Source organism: Stegodyphus dumicola, chromosome 7 (genome assembly GCF_044657685.1).
Source record: "Stegodyphus dumicola isolate Sdum_Otavi_A_Nest chromosome 7, ASM4465768v1".
Lineage (NCBI taxonomy): Eukaryota > Metazoa > Arthropoda > Arachnida > Araneae > Eresidae > Stegodyphus > Stegodyphus dumicola.
Genome location: NC_140774.1, coordinates 77,030,826 through 77,050,660, shown reverse-complemented (window position 1 = coordinate 77,050,660; position 19,835 = coordinate 77,030,826). Strand labels below are relative to the sequence as shown.

General features: G+C 34.8%; 1 protein-coding gene across 1 annotated transcript in view; it reads right to left on the bottom strand.

Moving 5' to 3' along the window:
* The window catches only part of LOC118193891 (cytochrome P450 2U1-like), a 119,380-nt gene that overhangs the window by 260 nt on the left and 99,285 nt on the right, over positions 1–19,835 (bottom strand). The window contains exon 8 of the mRNA XM_085820504.1: positions 6,159–6,346. Within this exon, the coding sequence (XP_085676630.1) occupies positions 6,159–6,346 (188 nt within the window). The remainder of the gene's footprint in view (positions 1–6,158; positions 6,347–19,835) is intronic.

The window sequence follows — 19,835 nt, the reverse complement described above, 5'->3', positions numbered from 1 at the left end:
CTGAAAGAAAGGTAAAGCACATACAGATTCTAAGAATAGGAATAAATGGAAAGACAAACAATCGAAAAAACAAAATTTATACTTTGATTTTTGCAAACATTAGGAATTTCCCTTCACACCGATGGAGAAATGTCTAGCTTTCTACAACTATTTATTCTCAGCCCACCGCCCCACTACTTTGGTAGACAGCTGCACGGATTTTTGGCGATTTACATTAGCGCAATTGTTGGCGTGGTTTTTACAATCGTCAGCCATCTTGAAAAACGCTGCTTTTACGTATTTTACGTATTTTACGCATAGTTTCGAATAGTTCGAAGTATTCGAAACTTTAAAAAAATTAATATTGTTAAAAATAATGGATTAATTTTTTGTTGAAAACGTTGTTTTTTAAGATGGCTGGCAAATGTAAATAAATACATTTACTAAGAAGTAAGGTTAAATTATTACTTTCATATATAAAAAAATAGAATCAAAACACCGCTAAAAATATTGCGCCTACGTTTAATTAAATTAAAATATTACTTAAATTGAATATCGAATTTACATCATATCAGTGTTTAAAAGAATTAAAATATTACTTAGACTTAAAGCTTTTAAAATAAGTTTTATAGGATATAATTATTTAACATTAAAACATATGTGCCAATAAATATCTCGGCAATTTTTGAAAACAGTGTATTAATTTTTTAATAAAAATTGAAGTATACAATTATAAAGTAAAAGAAAAATATGTACTTACATTTTTTTGAGTATTTAACCTGTCGCATATTGATAAGTACCACAAAAAAATAGTAATCATAATTTAGATATCAATGAAAAAAATTGAAAAATGTAATACAATTTAAAAAGGGTAATCTAAGGGAAAATATTTGTAAAAAAAATTGAAAAATGTAATCTAAGGAATTCGAAGAGATGAATAATAAAATTTTAAAATGGCGCAGTAAAGCACATATATTCACTAACCAATCAGGGAGCTGATTGCATCATGACGAAAATTAAAATTATTTAAATAATCATACATAATAAAATCATTTTAAAAATGCAAAATTATTTAAATAATCATACATAATAAAATCATTTTAAAAATGCAAAATTAAATTGTATTTTAATATTTAACAGCAATAAATAATGTTTAAAACATTAGATTAAATTTATAGATATTAAAACCAATTACTTTTAAAGTGTGACGTCCTTCATTACATCATCCACAATATAAAATTACATAAATTATCATTTGCAATAACATTTTTATTTCAAATAAAAATGCAAAATTAGATTGATTTTTAATATTTAGAAGCCATAAATAATATTTAAAACACGGAATTTATGCATAATAAAACGCATTATTTTAAAAATAAAATTGCAACAAAGTATCGGTTACCATAAATAACGTCTTTGGCAATTGGTTTACCATCAGTCGTATCGTTCGCCCCCCCCCAAAAAAAAATGTCAAAATACGTGCAACCGTCTACCAAAGTAGCACCAAGTTAAATCTTAATTTGGAATACAAGTTTAAATGCAAGAATTATTTCAATTCGTACGAATAGCTTATTCGGACATTATGTGAAACCGCAGTGCTATGCTTCGCTAGTGCATTCTCATTAGAATTGATGAATTTACTTTGATACTTTGATACTTTTGATATGCCTGTTTCAGCAGGAATTATATCCAGGCACCTCAAATAACGCCGGTTAGGGGAGACATAACATACAGTGCTTCACAGGAATACCTTGACAAGGGACTGCAGGAAGATTGTGTAGATGTGGACCAGGCCAGTGTAAATGAAAATGTCATACTTTGAAACTTCAAAATTGGCTGAAAGAAGCTAGGATTATTTATGGGGGATTCCGATAAATATGGGTTGCATAGGGCCTTGAATTGATGTCAATTTCTAGGAGCTCGTACTTAAAATTGTCTGAATAACTTACCTCCGCGTTGATGATGGCTTTCTTGATAAAATTATTATTTAATTTATTGATGAATAACGCCAGACTTTGGAGTTTAAGATCTCTGTGTAGCTGTTCATTGTGAACGAACCAGGGGGGCTCCTGCGATATTTCGTAAGTAGTTGTTTTGGAAAATCTGCAATTTATTTAATACGGAGGTGGTAAGAGAGCACTATGCAGGGGAGGCATATGTAAGGATGGGTCTTAATATTGATGTGTAAATATGCTTTTGAGAGCAAGATCCAGTGGTGAGGAGGCGTCAAGAAAGTTTCGGAGCTTTCTAGAGACTCCTTTCCCGATAGTCATGGAAATGTGAGGACCCCATGTAAGCGAGCGGTTAAAACGAACTCCGAAGTATGACTTTGTGTACTGTTTCATTAAAGAGGGTCAGATCTGCATCAATGTTTTTACTTCTGTGCCGTTCTATCAGTAATAATTTGGATTTTGTGGCATTAATGGACGTCCTCCATTTGCGACACCATTCCTCTATCTCGTATGTGTGGTTTTGTATTCTGATCATGGCATGTCGTGGATTAAGTGAACTAGAAAGAATGGCGGTATCGTCCGCGTATAGTAGGCGGTGATGCAGTTTGTATTTTCAATCATAGGAAAGTCCTTAACATAGATAGAGAATAGGTCCAAGGATGCTCCCCTGGGGGACGCCGGCTTTAATTAATGTGTTTTCAAAATAAACATCGCCCTGCCTGACATAGAAAGATAGATCAGTTAGAAAGAAATGAAGAATCAAAATCGTTTCCTGGGGAGATCGAGGGAAGCAACCTTGTAGATAAGTCCGTTATGCCAGACGCGGTCAAAGGCTTTTGCATAAGGAAAGCTGTTGTCTGGTGCTTATGAATAGCTGCGCTTAAAAATTCAACGATTCTGACAAGATGCATGGTGGTAGACAACCCTTTACGGAAATCAAACTACTGTATTGGAAGCGCGTTTAGGGCTGGCTGTAGTCTTCTGCAGATAATGATGAATTTAACCCTTGACTTTGCATTTTCTATATTTTCGTCGGTGCTACTTTGGTAGACGGTTGGACGGATTTTTGGCGATTTACATTAGCGCAATTTTTACAATCGTCAGCCATCCTGAAAAACGCTGCTTTTACGTATTTTACGTTTTTTACGCATAGTTTCGAATAGTTCGAAGTATTCGAAACTTAAAAAATTAATATTGTTAAAAATAATGGATTAATTTATTGTTGAAACGTTGTTTTTTAAGATAACTGGCAAATGTAAATAAATACATTTACTAAGAGTATAAAATAAAGTAAGGTTAAATTATTACTTTCATATATAAAAAATAGAATCAAAACACCACTATAAAAATATTGGGCCAACGTTTAATTAGATTAAAATATTACTTAAATTGAATATCGAATTAAAAACATCATACCAACGTTTAAAAGAATTAAAACATTACTTAAATTCGAATACTTTAAAACAAGTTTTATAGTATACACTTATTTAACATTAAAACATATGAGGCAATAAATACCTCAGCAACTTTTGAAAACAATATATTAATTTTTTTAATAAAAATTGAAATATACAATTATAAAGTAAAAGAAAATATGTACTTACATTTTTTTGAGTATTTTACCTGTCGTATATTAATAAGTACCACAAAAAAATCGGAATCATAATTTAGATATCAATGAAAAAAATTTTGCCGGTTAAAAAGGAGGAATGTCTAATACTTTTTTTACCGTTACAGCTGTTATTTCTACCACCGTGACCACAATACCATATACAGCCGTCCTCAGAATCGGCTCTTTTAACGATCTTCATCTGTGATCCACACCTCTCGCACTTCATTGAAGAAGCAATTAGCTAGGTTTTCTCTAAAATTTTAAAATAAATTTCCTCTGACCCTTGTAACAATTTATAAATAAATCTTTGATTAGGATTAGGAAAGCCAGGTTGGCCAAAAGAAGGTCTCAAAGGCAATTTTTGATTGCGATACAAATAATTCTTGGCAATTACCAATAACAAGATTCATCTTCGAAGCGGACATATCCATTCGCTTTGAAATCTAAGGAACTCGAGGGGATGAATAATAAAATTTTAAAATGGCGCGGTAATGCACAAATATTCAGTAACCATTCAAGAAGCTGATTACATCACGCATAGAATTAAAATTATTTAAATAATCATACATAATAAAATCATTTAAAAATGCAAAATTAAATTGTATTTTAATATTTAACAGCCATAAATAATGTTTAAAACATTAGATTAAATTTACAGATATTAAAACCAATTTCTTTTAAAGTAAGGTGACGTCATCATCCACAACATAAAATTATATAAAATATCATAAACAATAAAATTTTATTTCAAATAAAAATGCAAAAATTTAATTGATTTTTAATATTTAAAACACGGAATTTATGCATAATAAAACGCATTATTTAAAAAATAAAATGACAATAAAATATCGGTTACCATAAATAAATTGTCCAACAATGGGTTTACCATAAGTCTTATCGTTCGCCCAAAAAAATTCCCAAAATCCGTGCAAAACTTCAAACAAAGTAACACCTTTTCGCCGTCAGATGAGCGGTGTGATTGCATCCTAATTGACTTAATTACCGCGAATGGCCTTAGGGCATAGAATTGAACTATCTGGTAAAAATTCTATGTAATTGTGTAGCATTGAAAGAAACAATCAATCTGATAAGAAATGGCTGCGACTTGTTTTCGAGATGAGGCGTAAAAGGTTACCAGCAAGGATATTCCGTTTGGCATCAGTTGTGCCATTATTGGCGACTTTATTGCCTGCGCCGGCAAAACGGAAAAATACCCATTTTTCTTAATTGCCAGATCTCTCATCACTTCTAACTTCTGCGCAAGGTCTAGTTAATGTGCCAAAATTCTAAAAGCTATAATTTTTATATTACAGTAAGAAAAACATATACGAGTAGATAATTTCAAAATCTTATTCAAGGGACTGTTTGAAAGTCTTTTCCTAACATAATTTAATTTTTATATAGCAAAATTAATTTTTTCAACCTTTTTTTTTGCGATAAGCGGATTACGTCATATAATTCTGAATATGTTTAGAGCCAATTTTGCTTATTACAGACTCCAGTATTTTAAAAAGTTCTTTAATTAGGTATAACTTGTTATTTAGAACCTTCTTTCTAAAGGTTTGTTTAAACAGTTTCCAGGCAGAGTTTTTATATGCTAAGTGTACATACAAAAAATTTGTGACAGAGATTATGTATCTAGACTCTGTATCAAATTGTGTATGTGCTATTTTTTGTATGCACTAATTTTTATATGCAGAGTGTGTATACAAAACATTTGATGTAGAGACTATGCATCTAATCTCTATATCAAACTTTTGCATGTGCTATGTTTTATACGTACTGTATGTATAGTATATGCACAATATGCGTATTATATATGTGCAGAGTGCACATATAAAAAAATTAGTATATTATAGAGACTGGAGATCACCATTTAAGCAGCTGTAACGCCGTTACGACTTTTCAGCTTTATTGCTTAATAGATAATGCATAGTATATGGTATACAGTATGCTTAATAGATAATGCATAGTATATGGTATACAATATGCTTAATAGATAATGCATAGTGTATAGTATACAGTATGCTTAATAGATAATGCATAGTATATGGTATACAGTATGCTTAATAGACTATGCATAGTACATAGTATAGAGACTATACATCTAGTCTTTATATCAAAATTTTGTATGTACTATTTTTATATGCAGAAGACACGTATAAAAATTTAAATTTCTATATGAGCCATCTACATATCAAAACCGTATGAAAATATTCTATGTATATATGTGACTTACAGACGTTCTTAGATCTAAAGAGAAAAGACTCAGAACCGTATCAAGCTGATTAAAAAATAACATTGCAGAAATAGAAAGTATTTATTTTCGCTGGCAATAAACCAAGCCAAAACAACGCTTTGATGTAATATGTCATGTTAATGCAGTAAACAGAAGCGTTTCAGAGTATACTGCACTAATTTTCTTTCTCACGAAAACTAAAGTTATGCCATTAATTTTTGGATGCAGCCGTCTATATATATAGAGAGAAATATGATATTAAGTTCATTTGAACATTCGTCGCTTAGTCATTCCACATTTATGTAGTTAACCATGGTGTGAGTTCTAAATTTTTCCTTAATAGGTGAAAAATGTTAAGTAATATTGAATTACATACCAAAAGAAAATGGTGCGTATCCAGTAGGTTTCAAAACTTTTAGTCCGTCATCTGTCAAGAATCTCTCAGGCTTAAATTCCATGGGTTTTTCAAAGTACTTGGGATTATGCATTATTGACCAGATGTTACACAATATGTGAGATCCTTGAGGTATTGTATAGCCATGAAAAGTGAATGTTGCCAGAGGACTGTGGGAGAAAAAAAATTAGCCTTATCTCAAGTATCTCATTTATTATGGTATTAAATAAAGCGTATTCTACCCCCCCAAAAAATGACAAAAATATCTAAAATACTGTATCAAGCTGGTGGCTAAATGAGTGCAGCTTTAGGCTGATTTCTTCCAACATGGATTTTTAAGCAAAATTAGTGATATCAGCTGTGGTTACAAAAATGTTTCTTTTATTACACTTAAGGAAAGAACAGTTTCCTTCAAAAAATCCTAAGAATGAAAGTCGACTCAGAATGAATTGATTTAGAAGCTTTTTTTTTTTTTTTTTTTTTTAATTTAAAAATTACAACTTTGCTAAGGTCTAACTCAGGACTTACTGATTTATACCAAATTATACCTTCTATAATCTCCAACAAATCTTTTACACTGATCATTGTAACTAATAATAATAAAATAAATAATTTATCACATATTTAAATATAGAATATACAGTAAGCGCTGCTTGTTGTGATCATATTTACCCATGGATATTATGATAACAATCAACAGTGAGAACAAAATATCCTTAAAATTAGGAAACGAATTTAACTAATTTAATATAAATATATCTCGAAACACATAAGTACTTACTTTCACAACATTTTAATTTTTTAAAAAAGTCGCTGTTGGTGGATAGACTGCAAGCATTTTAAAAAATTTATTTATGAAGTGTTCCCTACGTTCTGGGAAATTATTTGGCCGATGCCCGTAATCTAAATACTAGTAGGGCGCCCCTTTCTCATCATTTGTAGGAAATTTCCCGATAGAAAATGTATCACATGATGTGCTTAATTGTGTTTCAGAAAGCGACAACCTAGATTTTTTTCATCAATTTTCCCCTCGCGCATTATTTTCGTCATAATTAATGCTAGCTGAAGATGTTGCTTTTTTAACTTCCTCTAACTCATTTAGTATTAAAAGTATGCATACTTAAAAAACAGATTTTTGTATTTTTTTGAGACGCTGCTCCAGTTATAGTATTTTCAGCGAATGCAGCGCGTCCAGAAGGTTAAGAAGGTTTCCTTGCTGATTCCAGGTTAGTTTTCCTTACACTTACATTCATATTATCCACGTTATAAAAGACTACTCTCGGGATAATTATATTCGTTCGTCTCTCTATTAATCCATTGACCATTTGGTTTAATTTGGGCTATGTTATTATATGGTAAATATTGTTACGAATTTGGTATTTAAATAGCTAATCTTAGTACAATTATGATTAAACTTGTTTTATTCCCCGTGCAATGCAGCGTGTAATGAATAGTAAGAGAAAGCTAAGCTGAAAACTTAAAAATACAAAAGCACAAATTAAAAATACAATTTAACATTTAATAAATAAATATTGTTGCGTGCGTACGGGTTCGTTATGAAATGAATGCACAAGTCCGATGAAAAATGAACAAAAATTTATTATTATCACAACAAAAATGCTTAAATTTTCTCAAATTATCATGCAGTATTACAATATCTCACAGTAGTTATCTTTTAACTACTCAAATATCCAATAGAACGTAATTCAAAACAGCTAAAGAACGCTAATCCGCGTATTCGCTACAATCAACAACAGTAGTTTTCTAAACAACAACAAACTAAGCAACTACTACAAACTGAGATGTTTTCCTCCTTTTATAAGATTTTAAAATCACGCGCTAGAATTTTCCAGTACTTTCTCGAAATCAAAAAGAGATATTTATATATTTAATGCACGCGCTCTTGTATTTTCAATTTTCCGGCTTAGCTTTCTTTTAATATTCGTCACGCGCTGCACTGCGCGAGAAATAAAACCATTTAATTTCTAATTGAACTAACATTAGCTTTTTAAATACCAAATTCGTAACACTGCCCCCTTCCCAAGGACTGCACGTCCCGGGCAGTACAATCCCTGGACAGGAAGCAAAACTTACAACTGTGGCATAAATGCATTAATAAGCATTACATTACAATAATAAACAACATGAACAATAAATGCAATACATAAAACAAATCAAATGCTATCAAATACAAATCAAATACACATTTAAAAACAAAAATGGACCATGGTCTTATACTATTTACAATTATTTACATTATGTACTATGGCCATAGTAATGAGCTAACCTGTCGTAATGAACGACTTTAGGTTTAGAGTTCGAAGACTTACGAATCCGAACCACGACGTCATTCAGCCTGTTTAGGACTGTGTACGGCCCATCCCAAGGTGACTGTAATTTCGGACAAAATCCTTTCCGTCGAGTCGGATTCCACAACCACACCTTGTCTCCTTCGTGGAATTGATGTTCAGTAGCTCTTGTGTCGTATCGGGTCTTCATCTTCTCCGTCGCCAAGTTGACTCGCTCTCGTGCAAAATTGTGCATCACTTCAAACCGGGCCTGGAGATCTTGAATATATTCCTCAGACGATGAAGGAGCATCCGGAGGGCGGCCAAACAATAGATCACAAGGCAGACGAAGGTCAAGACCGAAGAGCATCTGTGATGGAGAATAGCCGGTAGTCTCGTGGACAGCACTGCGGTAAGCCAGTAAAAAGAGTGGTAATTTCTTGTCCCAGTCCTGTTGGTTTCTGGAAACCACTAATGAGAGGTTATTAAGGATGGTTCGATTGAACCTCTCTACCATGCCGTCCGACTGTGGATGCAATGGCGTCGTTTGAGTTTTGTCAATGCCAAGTAGTTTGCATAGTTCTTTGATTACTGCCGAGGCAAAATTCCTTCCCTGATCGGAATGTAACTGAAGAGGCACTCCGAACCTGGAAATCCAGTGCTGTATCATTACCTCAGCTACTGTGACTGCCTCTTGATCAGGAATAGGATAAGCTTCAGGCCACTTGGTGAAGTAATCAATGACAACGAGTATGTATTTGTTGCCATCAGCAGTTCGTGGCAGAGGTCCCAGGATGTCAAAGGCGATACGTTCAAAAGGCGCACCTACGTTGTAACGTTGCAGTCTGCCTCGGCTGCGTTTCCTCGGTCCTTTCCGACCTGCACAGGCATAGCAAGATCGGCACCACTTTTGCACGTCATTCTTTGCATTATTCCAGTAAAAGCGCTCACGAACTCTCTGTAAGGTCTTCATAATTCCAAAGTGACCTCCTGTAAGGCTGTTATGTAGTTCTTTGAGGACATCAGGAATCCGGGATCTCGGAAGTATCAGTTGCCATCGGAACGTCTTCCCATCATCCGACTCGAATTTCCGGTATAAGACGCCGTTTCGAATGTGAAGTGAATCCCAGAGTGCCCAGTATTGTTTTGTTGTAGGACTACAGATAGAAATGTCCTGCCATGTAGGTTTTCTGTTTGATGACTCTATTAAATCAAGTATGGGTTTAATGTCGCGGTCTTCCAGCTGGTCTTTCCTGACTTCATCATCACTCCACGGGTCTCGAGCAGCCGATGTTGATGTTGTAATTTGTCTTGCGACAAATACAAAGGTATGTAGAGTGAAAAAGCATCTGGGAGCTGTTCGAGGCAGCCCAGCAAGCAACTAGTAGAGATCGCTACCCAGTTAGAGCTGTGCGAGTCCATGAGCCAGTGGATCAACTGATGGCTCGTTTAGATGATTTAGCCAGACAAGTCGAAGATTTGATACGGAGTAGGAGCGAGAAGAAAGTGGCTCTAAGGTGTTGGAGATGTGGTAGTGAAGGTCACCTAAGACGGAATTGCAGAACTCCCCAGGGTACGGAATATAAAGCAGATGATTTTACCAGACACGTCAGTGGCTTGAGACGGAACAGAAGTGAAAAGAAACTAATTCTAAAGTGCTGGAACTGCGGAGTTGAAGGCCACATACGAAGAAACTGCAGAACACCCCGAGGTACGGAAAATAAGACCATTTCCCAGCAACAACGCAGTAAACAAATTAGTGACCATATCGAGGAACGGAGGTTGCCAGATAGTGAAAAACCTTGTTTTAAAGCTCTTAAAATTTATACAGTGAGTGGCAACAATAACGGACTGTCCATCAATGGGAATATCGATGGAGTTCCTTGCAGAATGATCATTGACACAGGAGCTAATGTTACCATCATTAGGAAAGATTTAGCTGAACAGTTTAAAGATAAACTTATTTTGAACGCTGCAGACGAATAGAAGGTGCTCTTGAGTCTAACGAAGGAGAATTCGGAGTTCGAACGAAGACTTCTGTCTAACGAGATATTGCTAGGGTCGAAAAGAAACACCAGACTACCAGCATGATTTCGGCTGTTTCTCGAACTTCATGGCGTACAACAGAGCGCTTTTTAAATCTTTTACATCCGCCATTCGTAGAGCTTTCTGTATTTCAGTATCTCGGATGCCGTCGATCAAGTATTGCAAGGACAGGATTTCCCTTGTTTCTGTCGGGCATTCCGAAAAGGCGAGATGGGACAGCCTTTCAACATCCGCGGCGAGCTCCTGAAGTGTTTCGGTAGGCTTCTGTTGACGAGATTTTAATTGGAGCCTGCTGTAGTCTTTTAAACACTTCTCCCCAAAGCGCAACTCCAAGACGCCGGACAGAGCTTCGAAATCTAACCTTTTGTTTTCGGGAAGAGTCTGAAGGATATCCGCTGCGTCGGCTCTTAGAGAAGCGGCGAGATGACAGGCCTTAGCTTGGGAATCCCATCCATTCGCATCCGCCACGATAGAAAATTGTGTCTTATACACCTGCCAGGAGGTCTTCCCATCATATGTGGATAGCTTCAGAGGTGGACGAGCAGGCATTGGTAAGAATTTAAAATCATCACTCCTGCTCCCTGCCGACGCTACGAATTTCTTTAAAGTATCCATTTCTTTGGCAACTGCAGAAACTCTCTCATCAATTTGTTCTTTTACAGAAGAAACTCTTTCTTCTATTTCTTCTTTCACCGAAGAAACTCTTTCTTCAATATATCCAACTTTATTTTCAACTGCGTCAATTCTGCCTTCCATAGCTTCAAATTTATTTTCTATTATGCAAGTAATTTCTCTTTTCATTTCTTCTTGACCAGCTTGAACGGCTTTCATTTCGTCCTTAACGGATTCCTGGCCCAATTTCATTTCTTCCTTAACGGATTCCTCGCCCAATTTCATTTCTTCCTTAAATGATGCTTGGCCAGCTTCCATCTTTTCTTGGAATGCAGCAAAAGCACTAATGAGCTGTCTCAATTGTTCTTCCATCGCTCTTGTTATTGGCATTCAAACCCCACTTCTGACACCAAAAATTGTTGCGTGCGTACGGGTTCGTTATGAAATGAATGCACAAGTCCGATGAAAAATGAACAAAAATTTATTATTATCACAACAAAAATGCTTAAATTTTCTCAAATTATCATGCAGTATTACAATATCTCACAGTAGTTATCTTTTAACTACTCAAATATCCAATAGAACGTAATTCAAAACAGCTAAAGAACGCTAATCCGCGAATTCGCTACAATCAACAACAGTAGTTTTCTAAACAACAACAAACTAAGCAACTACTACAAACTGAGATGTTTTCCTCCTTTTATAAGATTTTAAAATCACGCGCTAGAATTTTCCAGTACTTTCTCGAAATCAAAAAGAGATATTTATTTATTTAATGCACGCGCTCTTGTATTTTCAATTTTCCGGCTTAGCTTTCTTTTAATATTCGTCACGCGCTGCACTGCGCGAGAAATAAAACCATTTAATTTCTAATTGAACTAACATTAGCTTTTTAAATACCAAATTCGTAACAATATATATTTTAATCTATATTTCATTCGGATAAATGTAATTGACTAGTGTAACCATAGTTTCACTCTTTTGCTTTCCAAAAACCTCGAGAAAATAGAAATTACCAGAATGTTCTCGTTCACGATGAAAAAGCTTTCGAAAGCCGGAGAAAAACATCTCAGTTCAGTTGTTTTAATGAGCTGTTGTTTACTTAGTTGCTATAAATTTTCAGACCGGATTAGTACTCTCTGCGTTTTGAACTGTGTTTAATGTTTTAGTAGTTTAAAATGTAACTACTGTGTGATATTGTATCTGTGAGGAAAAATTTCAGCATTTTGTTTTATTTCTTGTGATAAGAATACATTTTATTAACTTTTCATAAGACTTGTGCATTCAATCTGCGCACGCAGATACGCAATACTTTTTTCCGTGCGCACGCAATACTTTTTTTCTGGTCCACGAATGTGGGCGTGGGCTCGAAAGGCACTTCTGACACCAAAGATTGTTGCGTGCGTACGGCTTTGTAATAGACTGAATGCACAAGTCTGATGAAAGGTTAATAAAATTTATTCTTATCACAAGAAATAAAACAAAATGCTGAAATTTTTCTTCACAGATATTCATACAATATTATGCAGAGAAAGCGCATAGAAAGCCAATCCGATCTCAGAATTTACAGCAGCTAAGTAAACAACAACAGCTCACTAAAACAACTGAACTGAGATGTTTTTCTCCGGCTTTCTAAAGCTTTTTAATCGTGAACGAGGACATTTTGGTAATTTCTATTTTCTCGAGGTTTCTGGAAAGCAAAAGAGTGGAACTACGGTTACACTAGTCAATTACATTTATCCGAATTAAATATAAATTGAAAGAGATATTTATTTATTAAACGTTAAATGCATGCGCTTGTATTTTTGGTTTTTCGGCGTAGCTTTCTCTTAATATTCGTTAATAATAATTCACACTCAGCATTGCACGGGGGATAAAACAATTTTAATCAGAATTGGTTTAAGATTAGCTATTTAAGTACCAAATTCGTAACAATATAAAACTAAAATATGTTTATGAGAGATATGTACGTTATACAGTTGAAAATAAGAAGAAAGAATACGAGTTTTCAGATCATTATCCTATTTCAAAAGCCATTCTTTAAAAATTACTGACGCCCATGTTTTGAATGATATCTTTACTCCGTTGGAAAACATTTTACTCCTATAAAGAGTCGAGGAATTTTTTTTCGGTCATTAAAAGCTTCCTTATTGTATGACAATTTGCAGACTTTGTGTTGTAACAATTCATAATACTGTAGGTTGCTCGAATACTAAAATTATTCTAGCTTCAGCACTAAAAATCTAGCTCTGTTATTAGCCGTCTCAAATAACTCAAGACATGAGAAATCTCATGTAACAAACTCAGTGAAGTGTTCCATCGAGGAGATGCAAAAGAGGTACTGTTGGCGCCTGATCTTCTGTTATACGAAAATTTTCTCCTCTATAGTAGTCGCCTAGCAACGAATCTTGTAACGCACATGCGTCAATATAGTTTAGTTATTGTAATTCTTGTTATTAACTTGTTCGATGAAATTTTGTTTTTGTTTGGATTTTTGAATGACTGCTAATTGAGCGGTTATTTTCGAATAAAATAAAAGATGAATTTAAAGGGAAATTAGTTTCGTTATCTCTAACTACAGTCCAAAACAGTGGTCCTGCTCAGCCGGAGAATTCTAGCAATATTCGAGCTAAATTTTTGATTTTGAAGAAACTGTTTATCGTTAGGAAAATGGCGTCATCACATATTACGGTTCTTATTCGAAGAAGAGGTAATCTGAAGGCACAAATAACGCGATTAAAAGGCTTTGTGACTAATGATGACCCAAACTTCGATACTACAGAAATGGAATATAAGCTGGGTAATGTTTAAATCATTTCAACTAAGCTGGAAGAACTTAAAAGTGAATTTTACGGCGTTTCAAAGGATGAAGAATGCGAGGAGCATGAAATTATCTTTTGGGAAATGGAGATTGACCTCGAAAAAAATTGAGTTAAGTCTTAGACGTTTTTTAAAAGAACTGGGCACTAAGCCCAGGAGTAAATATAGTATTTTTAACAATAAATGCTGTAGTATCAAATAAACAAAGTTCAGTTAAACTGCCAGAGATTCCCTTGCCTAAATTCAACGGAAACTACCAAAAATGATTTCTCATTAAAGCTCAATTTAATTCAATAATAGATGATAAAGAGTATTTAACCGATTCATAAAAGCTGTATTATTTACAATCAGCTCTTGTTGGGAAGGCAAAGAAAATTCAAACCATGAATGATACTTATGAATCTTTGTTGAAAACGGTTACATCCAGATTTGAAAATAAACGGCTAATAGTTAATAGTCATATTAATGAACTATTATCGATTCCTAAATTACATCATGAATCGCCAAAAGAATTAAGAGTTTTAATTGACAGAGTGCACAAGCATCTACGAGCACTAAAATTAATGGAATTAGAACCTAATAAGTTAACCGAAATAATGTTAATCGTTTCAATGCAAGAAAGTTTAGATAAAGAGTCAAGACGTCAAATTGAAATGTCTTTAACCTCTACAAATCTGCCTGATAGTAGATCGTTTTTAGATTATTTAGAAAATTGATGTCAGAACCTGAAGAATATGCAATGAAATCGATTACTTGTTAACAAAATTAGATTTATTCCAAACCAAATTAAGAATCAGAATTTTGTTGTGAAATCAGATTCTTCAAAGTGTGTGCTTTAAAAATATTCATTCATTGTATAAATGTTCGTTATTTTTAGAAATGGAACCTATAGAAAAATTCAATATTGTAAAAAAGCATAAACTATGTCTAAACTGTTTAGATATGTCGCACTAATTGAATTCTTGTACTTCTAAATAGACATGCCGTTTTTGTAAAGGCAAACATAATTCGGTTTTGCATCGCAATCAAAACAGTTGTTGTACCAATGAACCAAATTCTCAGGTTTTGGAAAGATCACTTAATCAACCTCAGGAGCCAGCAGTACTTTCAAAGAAGGAATTGCCGACAGATTTAAAGGAAGTTACGAAATCGCAGAATTTTTCAACTCGAAATAAGTAAAAACATAAAACTATTCTCTTAGCAACTGCCATAGTTTGGGTGTGGAATCCCCAGAATGCCTGCTATAGTAAAAGACGTTGCTTGTTAGACTCGTGCAGTCAAGCTATCAGGTTCTGTTTTTCTCCTTACTTGCTTTGGGAACATTAACTGTCCTGACTCGGAACAGAGAGCTTACTAAAGCTATGTTCAATAAATTTGGGAAGTAGACAATACACACAGGAAGGGAATACGAAACCCTTTATTTTTCCCTCTTTACAATGATTTCCGGAACTCCGGAATACAGAGACCAACCACTTGTGGTCTGAACGTAAGAATATAAAAAATATTAACTAAAAATCTAACTAAACTAACTTTGAATTAATAAACAAGTGCCTAACTCCAAGATTGGCCGTATATTAAGAAAAAGCTGTATGTAGTACAGAGAACTGCTAACACTACGATACGTTTAAAATTATCAAGATGATTAAACCTCTGGCCTTGAAGGCAACCAGCAACCGTGTAAAACTACTATGGCAAGCGGCCTGTTTCTAATAGCTCCTTCCTCTCTCTTGCTTGGCAAAAAGCCACAACTTAAGTACTTGGCGTTAGCAAGACAAATTTGCATAAATAAGTTAAAAGTTTTTAATTCTGGCTGGAAGTAGAAAATAAGAAGTGATAGTAAAGATTTAAAATAAAATAAACGTTAGTAAAACTTAGGATCCTTACATACTTCCCGCCAGAGTTAATTAGTTTGAAACTGAGGTCTAAAAGGACCTAGGACCTTGTTGAAAACTTTTAGCTCTAGAATCTAACGCGAGGCCAATCTTTTACAAACATTTCTCACTAGAAACAAGAAATTAAAAAAAGTCGTTTTTACATTATCAACTCCTTGGACAAGATTTTTCATCTGTACTGCATCTAAACAGCAGTTTCTAGTTCAAATCTGGTTCCTTCCAGAGATCTGGAAGGAAAACTACGAGTAGTTTAATGAAATGTTACAAAATTAAATGGCAATTAACATGAATACTTATATTTTTCTTTTAACATTCTTATTTCATTCATGACGTTATTTAATTAACTCCACGTGCTCTCTGACATGTGTTGTAAAGGAAAACACCAAACACGAACGTGTCTATGTACAAGTGTTCAACACTACCGCCTGCAATCAAAACACTAACGTGTTAAAATTCAACATAACAAGACCTCAGAACACACCTTATATTCATCTCTAAACCCTGAGGTACTATTCTGAAAAGTGGCTAACTCTGAAGTGTAGCGTCAGAGAGTCTAACTACATTCATTCAACCTTTAACACATATTCACAACAATTTGCTCTTTTTACAGTCACACGAATAAGTTAAAATTTTTGGCATTACTTTCACTTTTAACATATCACAGTATTTCTTAACGTTTAAAATAACAGTTCACATTGTATATAAGGACATATTAACATGCCGTTAATTTTACGCATTTTAAAATATACATTAGTAGTACATTGTCAACTTCTATTCTTTTCCAAGCAAGTGCCAATTCTTCTACATTGAAATACTACATTTCAAAAGTCTTTCAGACTAAAACTTCTTTCTTGCCAGAATCTTTTAAATAAAATTTCATATAATAAATTTTTTTACAATTTTCTTAAGGTACCTTTCTCAAAGATTATCAATGCTTTTACAATATTCAAGTATTTACACATTCCTATTATACATCAATTTTAGTTTTACTCGCGAGTAATTGAAAAACATAATACCAAAATAGGTAACAACTCATTTCTCGCCTTTTTGGCGATAAAGGTAGACCTCACATGAGGTAAAACGTCTTGAATTCTGCCACTTGCAGAAAGAATGAAAAATTAACTTAAGGTTTCAAAGTAACTTAAAGTTTTACTTATCTTTGTGATATTCGGACATCCTTTTTTTTGCCCAGTCCGGGAAGATAGCGAAGACTACGGTTTGGTTTATCTTCCTTCTTGTGCGGGTTCGCCCTTCAGTTCTTTCCTCCATGAGCTTTCTTTTCCTTCCAGTTTGGTCGCCCTTGAAGACCTTTTTTTAGCCTCTGCCTGTGGTCTCGGCCGTTTGATGGCAGCTGGTCTTGGAGGAACCGGGACAACTCTCTCTCGTTCCTGCTTGGATCTCGTTGCTGGCTCTTCAAATTTTCCTTGTTTCTTTGCCTCCGCAGCTGGTGTTCCTTCATCAATTCGTCGGCATTTGCTGCGTAGACTCCTATCCGATGGGCAGATCTTCCGTTTTGGAGCCGGGTTATAGTTGCCGTCATTTCTCCTAGCTCTCTTTGCATTCGTCGTACTTCTCCCTTCTTCATTCTGGGGGTGGTCGTGCTCTATCTTTTCTGGTTGGTGGAACGGCTTCTTTTTTCTTGTTACCTTCAATTTTCCAACGGGAAAACTTTCTTTTCAATTGCTCTTGCCTCCTAATGGCTTGCCCTTGTGATTGTCGTTGTTCCACCTCTGAAGCTTGTGCCTGCACTGCCTGCCGTGCCGGATCCTACAAAAGACCTTTAAATATTGGCTTTTTATTACGATTATAGAATGGTTTTATCTGGTCAACTTTTGCGGTGCATGTTTCACCATTCCTGGCTTTTAACATCACTACAGCCTGAGTTATTTTTTCTATGACATATGGTCCTTCAAATCGTGGATAAAAATTAGCAGTTTTACCTTCTAGTGCTGAAGAAAGTGAATGCTTAATTTTTAACACTTCATCTCCTACTTTATAAGTTACTCCCCGTCGTTTCATATCATAATAAAGTTTTTGTTTTCTCTGTGCTACTTCAGTGTTCTTTTTTGCTTCTTTAATTAATTTTTCTATATCGCCCATTTTAAATTTTGGGGCTCTTTGTTGAACATAAAATAATTTATCTAACGGCGTTATAATCTTTCTGCCTAAAAATAACTCAGCAGGAGTTTTGCCCATTGTATCATGTTTTGCGGTCCTAAGGGCGAAAGCAAATTCATTGACATAGTTATCCCAGCTTTTATGAAAATTTTTAACATAACTACGGATAATTTTCACTATATTTCTATTGACTCGTTCCGCTATATTTGATTGCGGCCGATACGGGACCATTTTTAAATAACGTATGCCCAGTTTTTGGCACATGTCTTCAAATATATTACTTACAAATTGAGGACCATCATCCGATATAACTTTTAAGGGCGCCCCGTATTTTAAAATATATTTATTAAAATAGGATCAGTAAGTAATTTCGCGGAGGCTCGTTTTAAGGGAACAATTTCGGTCCACTTACTAAAATGATCAACCATAACAAGGAGATACCGACTTTTATTTAACTGACGTTTTGGGAAAGGGCCCAATAAATCGATGCCAATTATTTCATTTGGAAATTCGGATTTAATGCTATTTAGAAACCCGTCCGGGCGGAAATTAATATAATTAACTGCTTGACATGTGGGGCAGGACTGGACATACGCCCTTGTTAACTTTTGCAGCTCAGGAAAATAAACTGCCTCGCGTACGCGTTGGATGGTTTTTCGAATACCAGCATGAGAAGCTAATGGGGAATCGTGTAACTCCCGCAGGATATTTAATCTAAGACTAGGTGGGATAACAGGTCGAAATTCGTTGTTGGACTTCGTAGTTTTTGTATAAAATAATAGACCATCTATTAGTTCGTAATGGGCCGCCCTATTTCTTATCGCCACAATATCTTGGTGGCTAAAATTTTCAGGATCCTTTAAATACTCATAAATGTTTTTAAATTCAGGATCCTTACCCAGTTCGGTTATTACAGTTTCTCGGGAATGTATCGTGCATGCTGTGAGCATTGCCACCTTTACAGTATTACCTTCTTCATCTATTTTTATTCTGGATAGGGCATCTGCTACGATATTTTCCTTTCCGGGGGTATGCTTGATTACCAGATTATACTCTTGTAACTTGAGTGCGCATCTTATTAACCTTGGGGGTAAGTTTTTCCCTGAGTACAATCTAGTTACCGCCGCATGATCAGAATACACTGTTATTGGCGCCCTTCCAAAATAGACTCGGAACTGCTAACAGAAGTGCAAGTGCCTCTCTCTTAGTCGCGGAATAATTTCTTTGTGTTTGAGTTAAAGTTCGACTAAAAAATACCACGGGCTGCTGATTTTGCGAAAGTACCGCTCCTACCGCATAATCCGAAGCATCCGCTGAAATTTCTAAATTCTCATCATTTTCAGGAAATTTCAAAACAGGGGCTTGCGTTAATGCTTGATTTAATTTTTCGAAAGCACTATTGGCTTCGGCCGTCCACGAGAATGTTGCCTTTTTCCTTTTTAATTTTAACAATGGTTCAGCAATAGCTGCAAAATCTTTTATAAAGGAACTATAATATGTATAAAGTCCTCGAAAAGAAGAGAGCTTCTTCGCCGTATTTGGCGGCGGATACTTTTGCACAGCGATTATTTTTGATTCGTCTGTCTCGATTCCTTTCTGAGATATTTTGTAACCTAAGTATTTTAATTCAGGGCTACAAATTTGCACTTTTCGACATTAACTTTTAGACCGGCCTCATTTAATAATGAAAACACCTGTCTTAAATCCTGTACATGTTGGTCCAGATTATCACTAGTAATAATGATATCGTCTAAATAGATAAATGTGGTCTTTCCTAGAACAGACCTTAGCACAATGTCCATACATCGCTGAAATGTTGCCGGTGCCCCTGAAAGGCCAAACGGCATACGCAGGAATGCATAAGTGCCAGACTTGGTTATAAA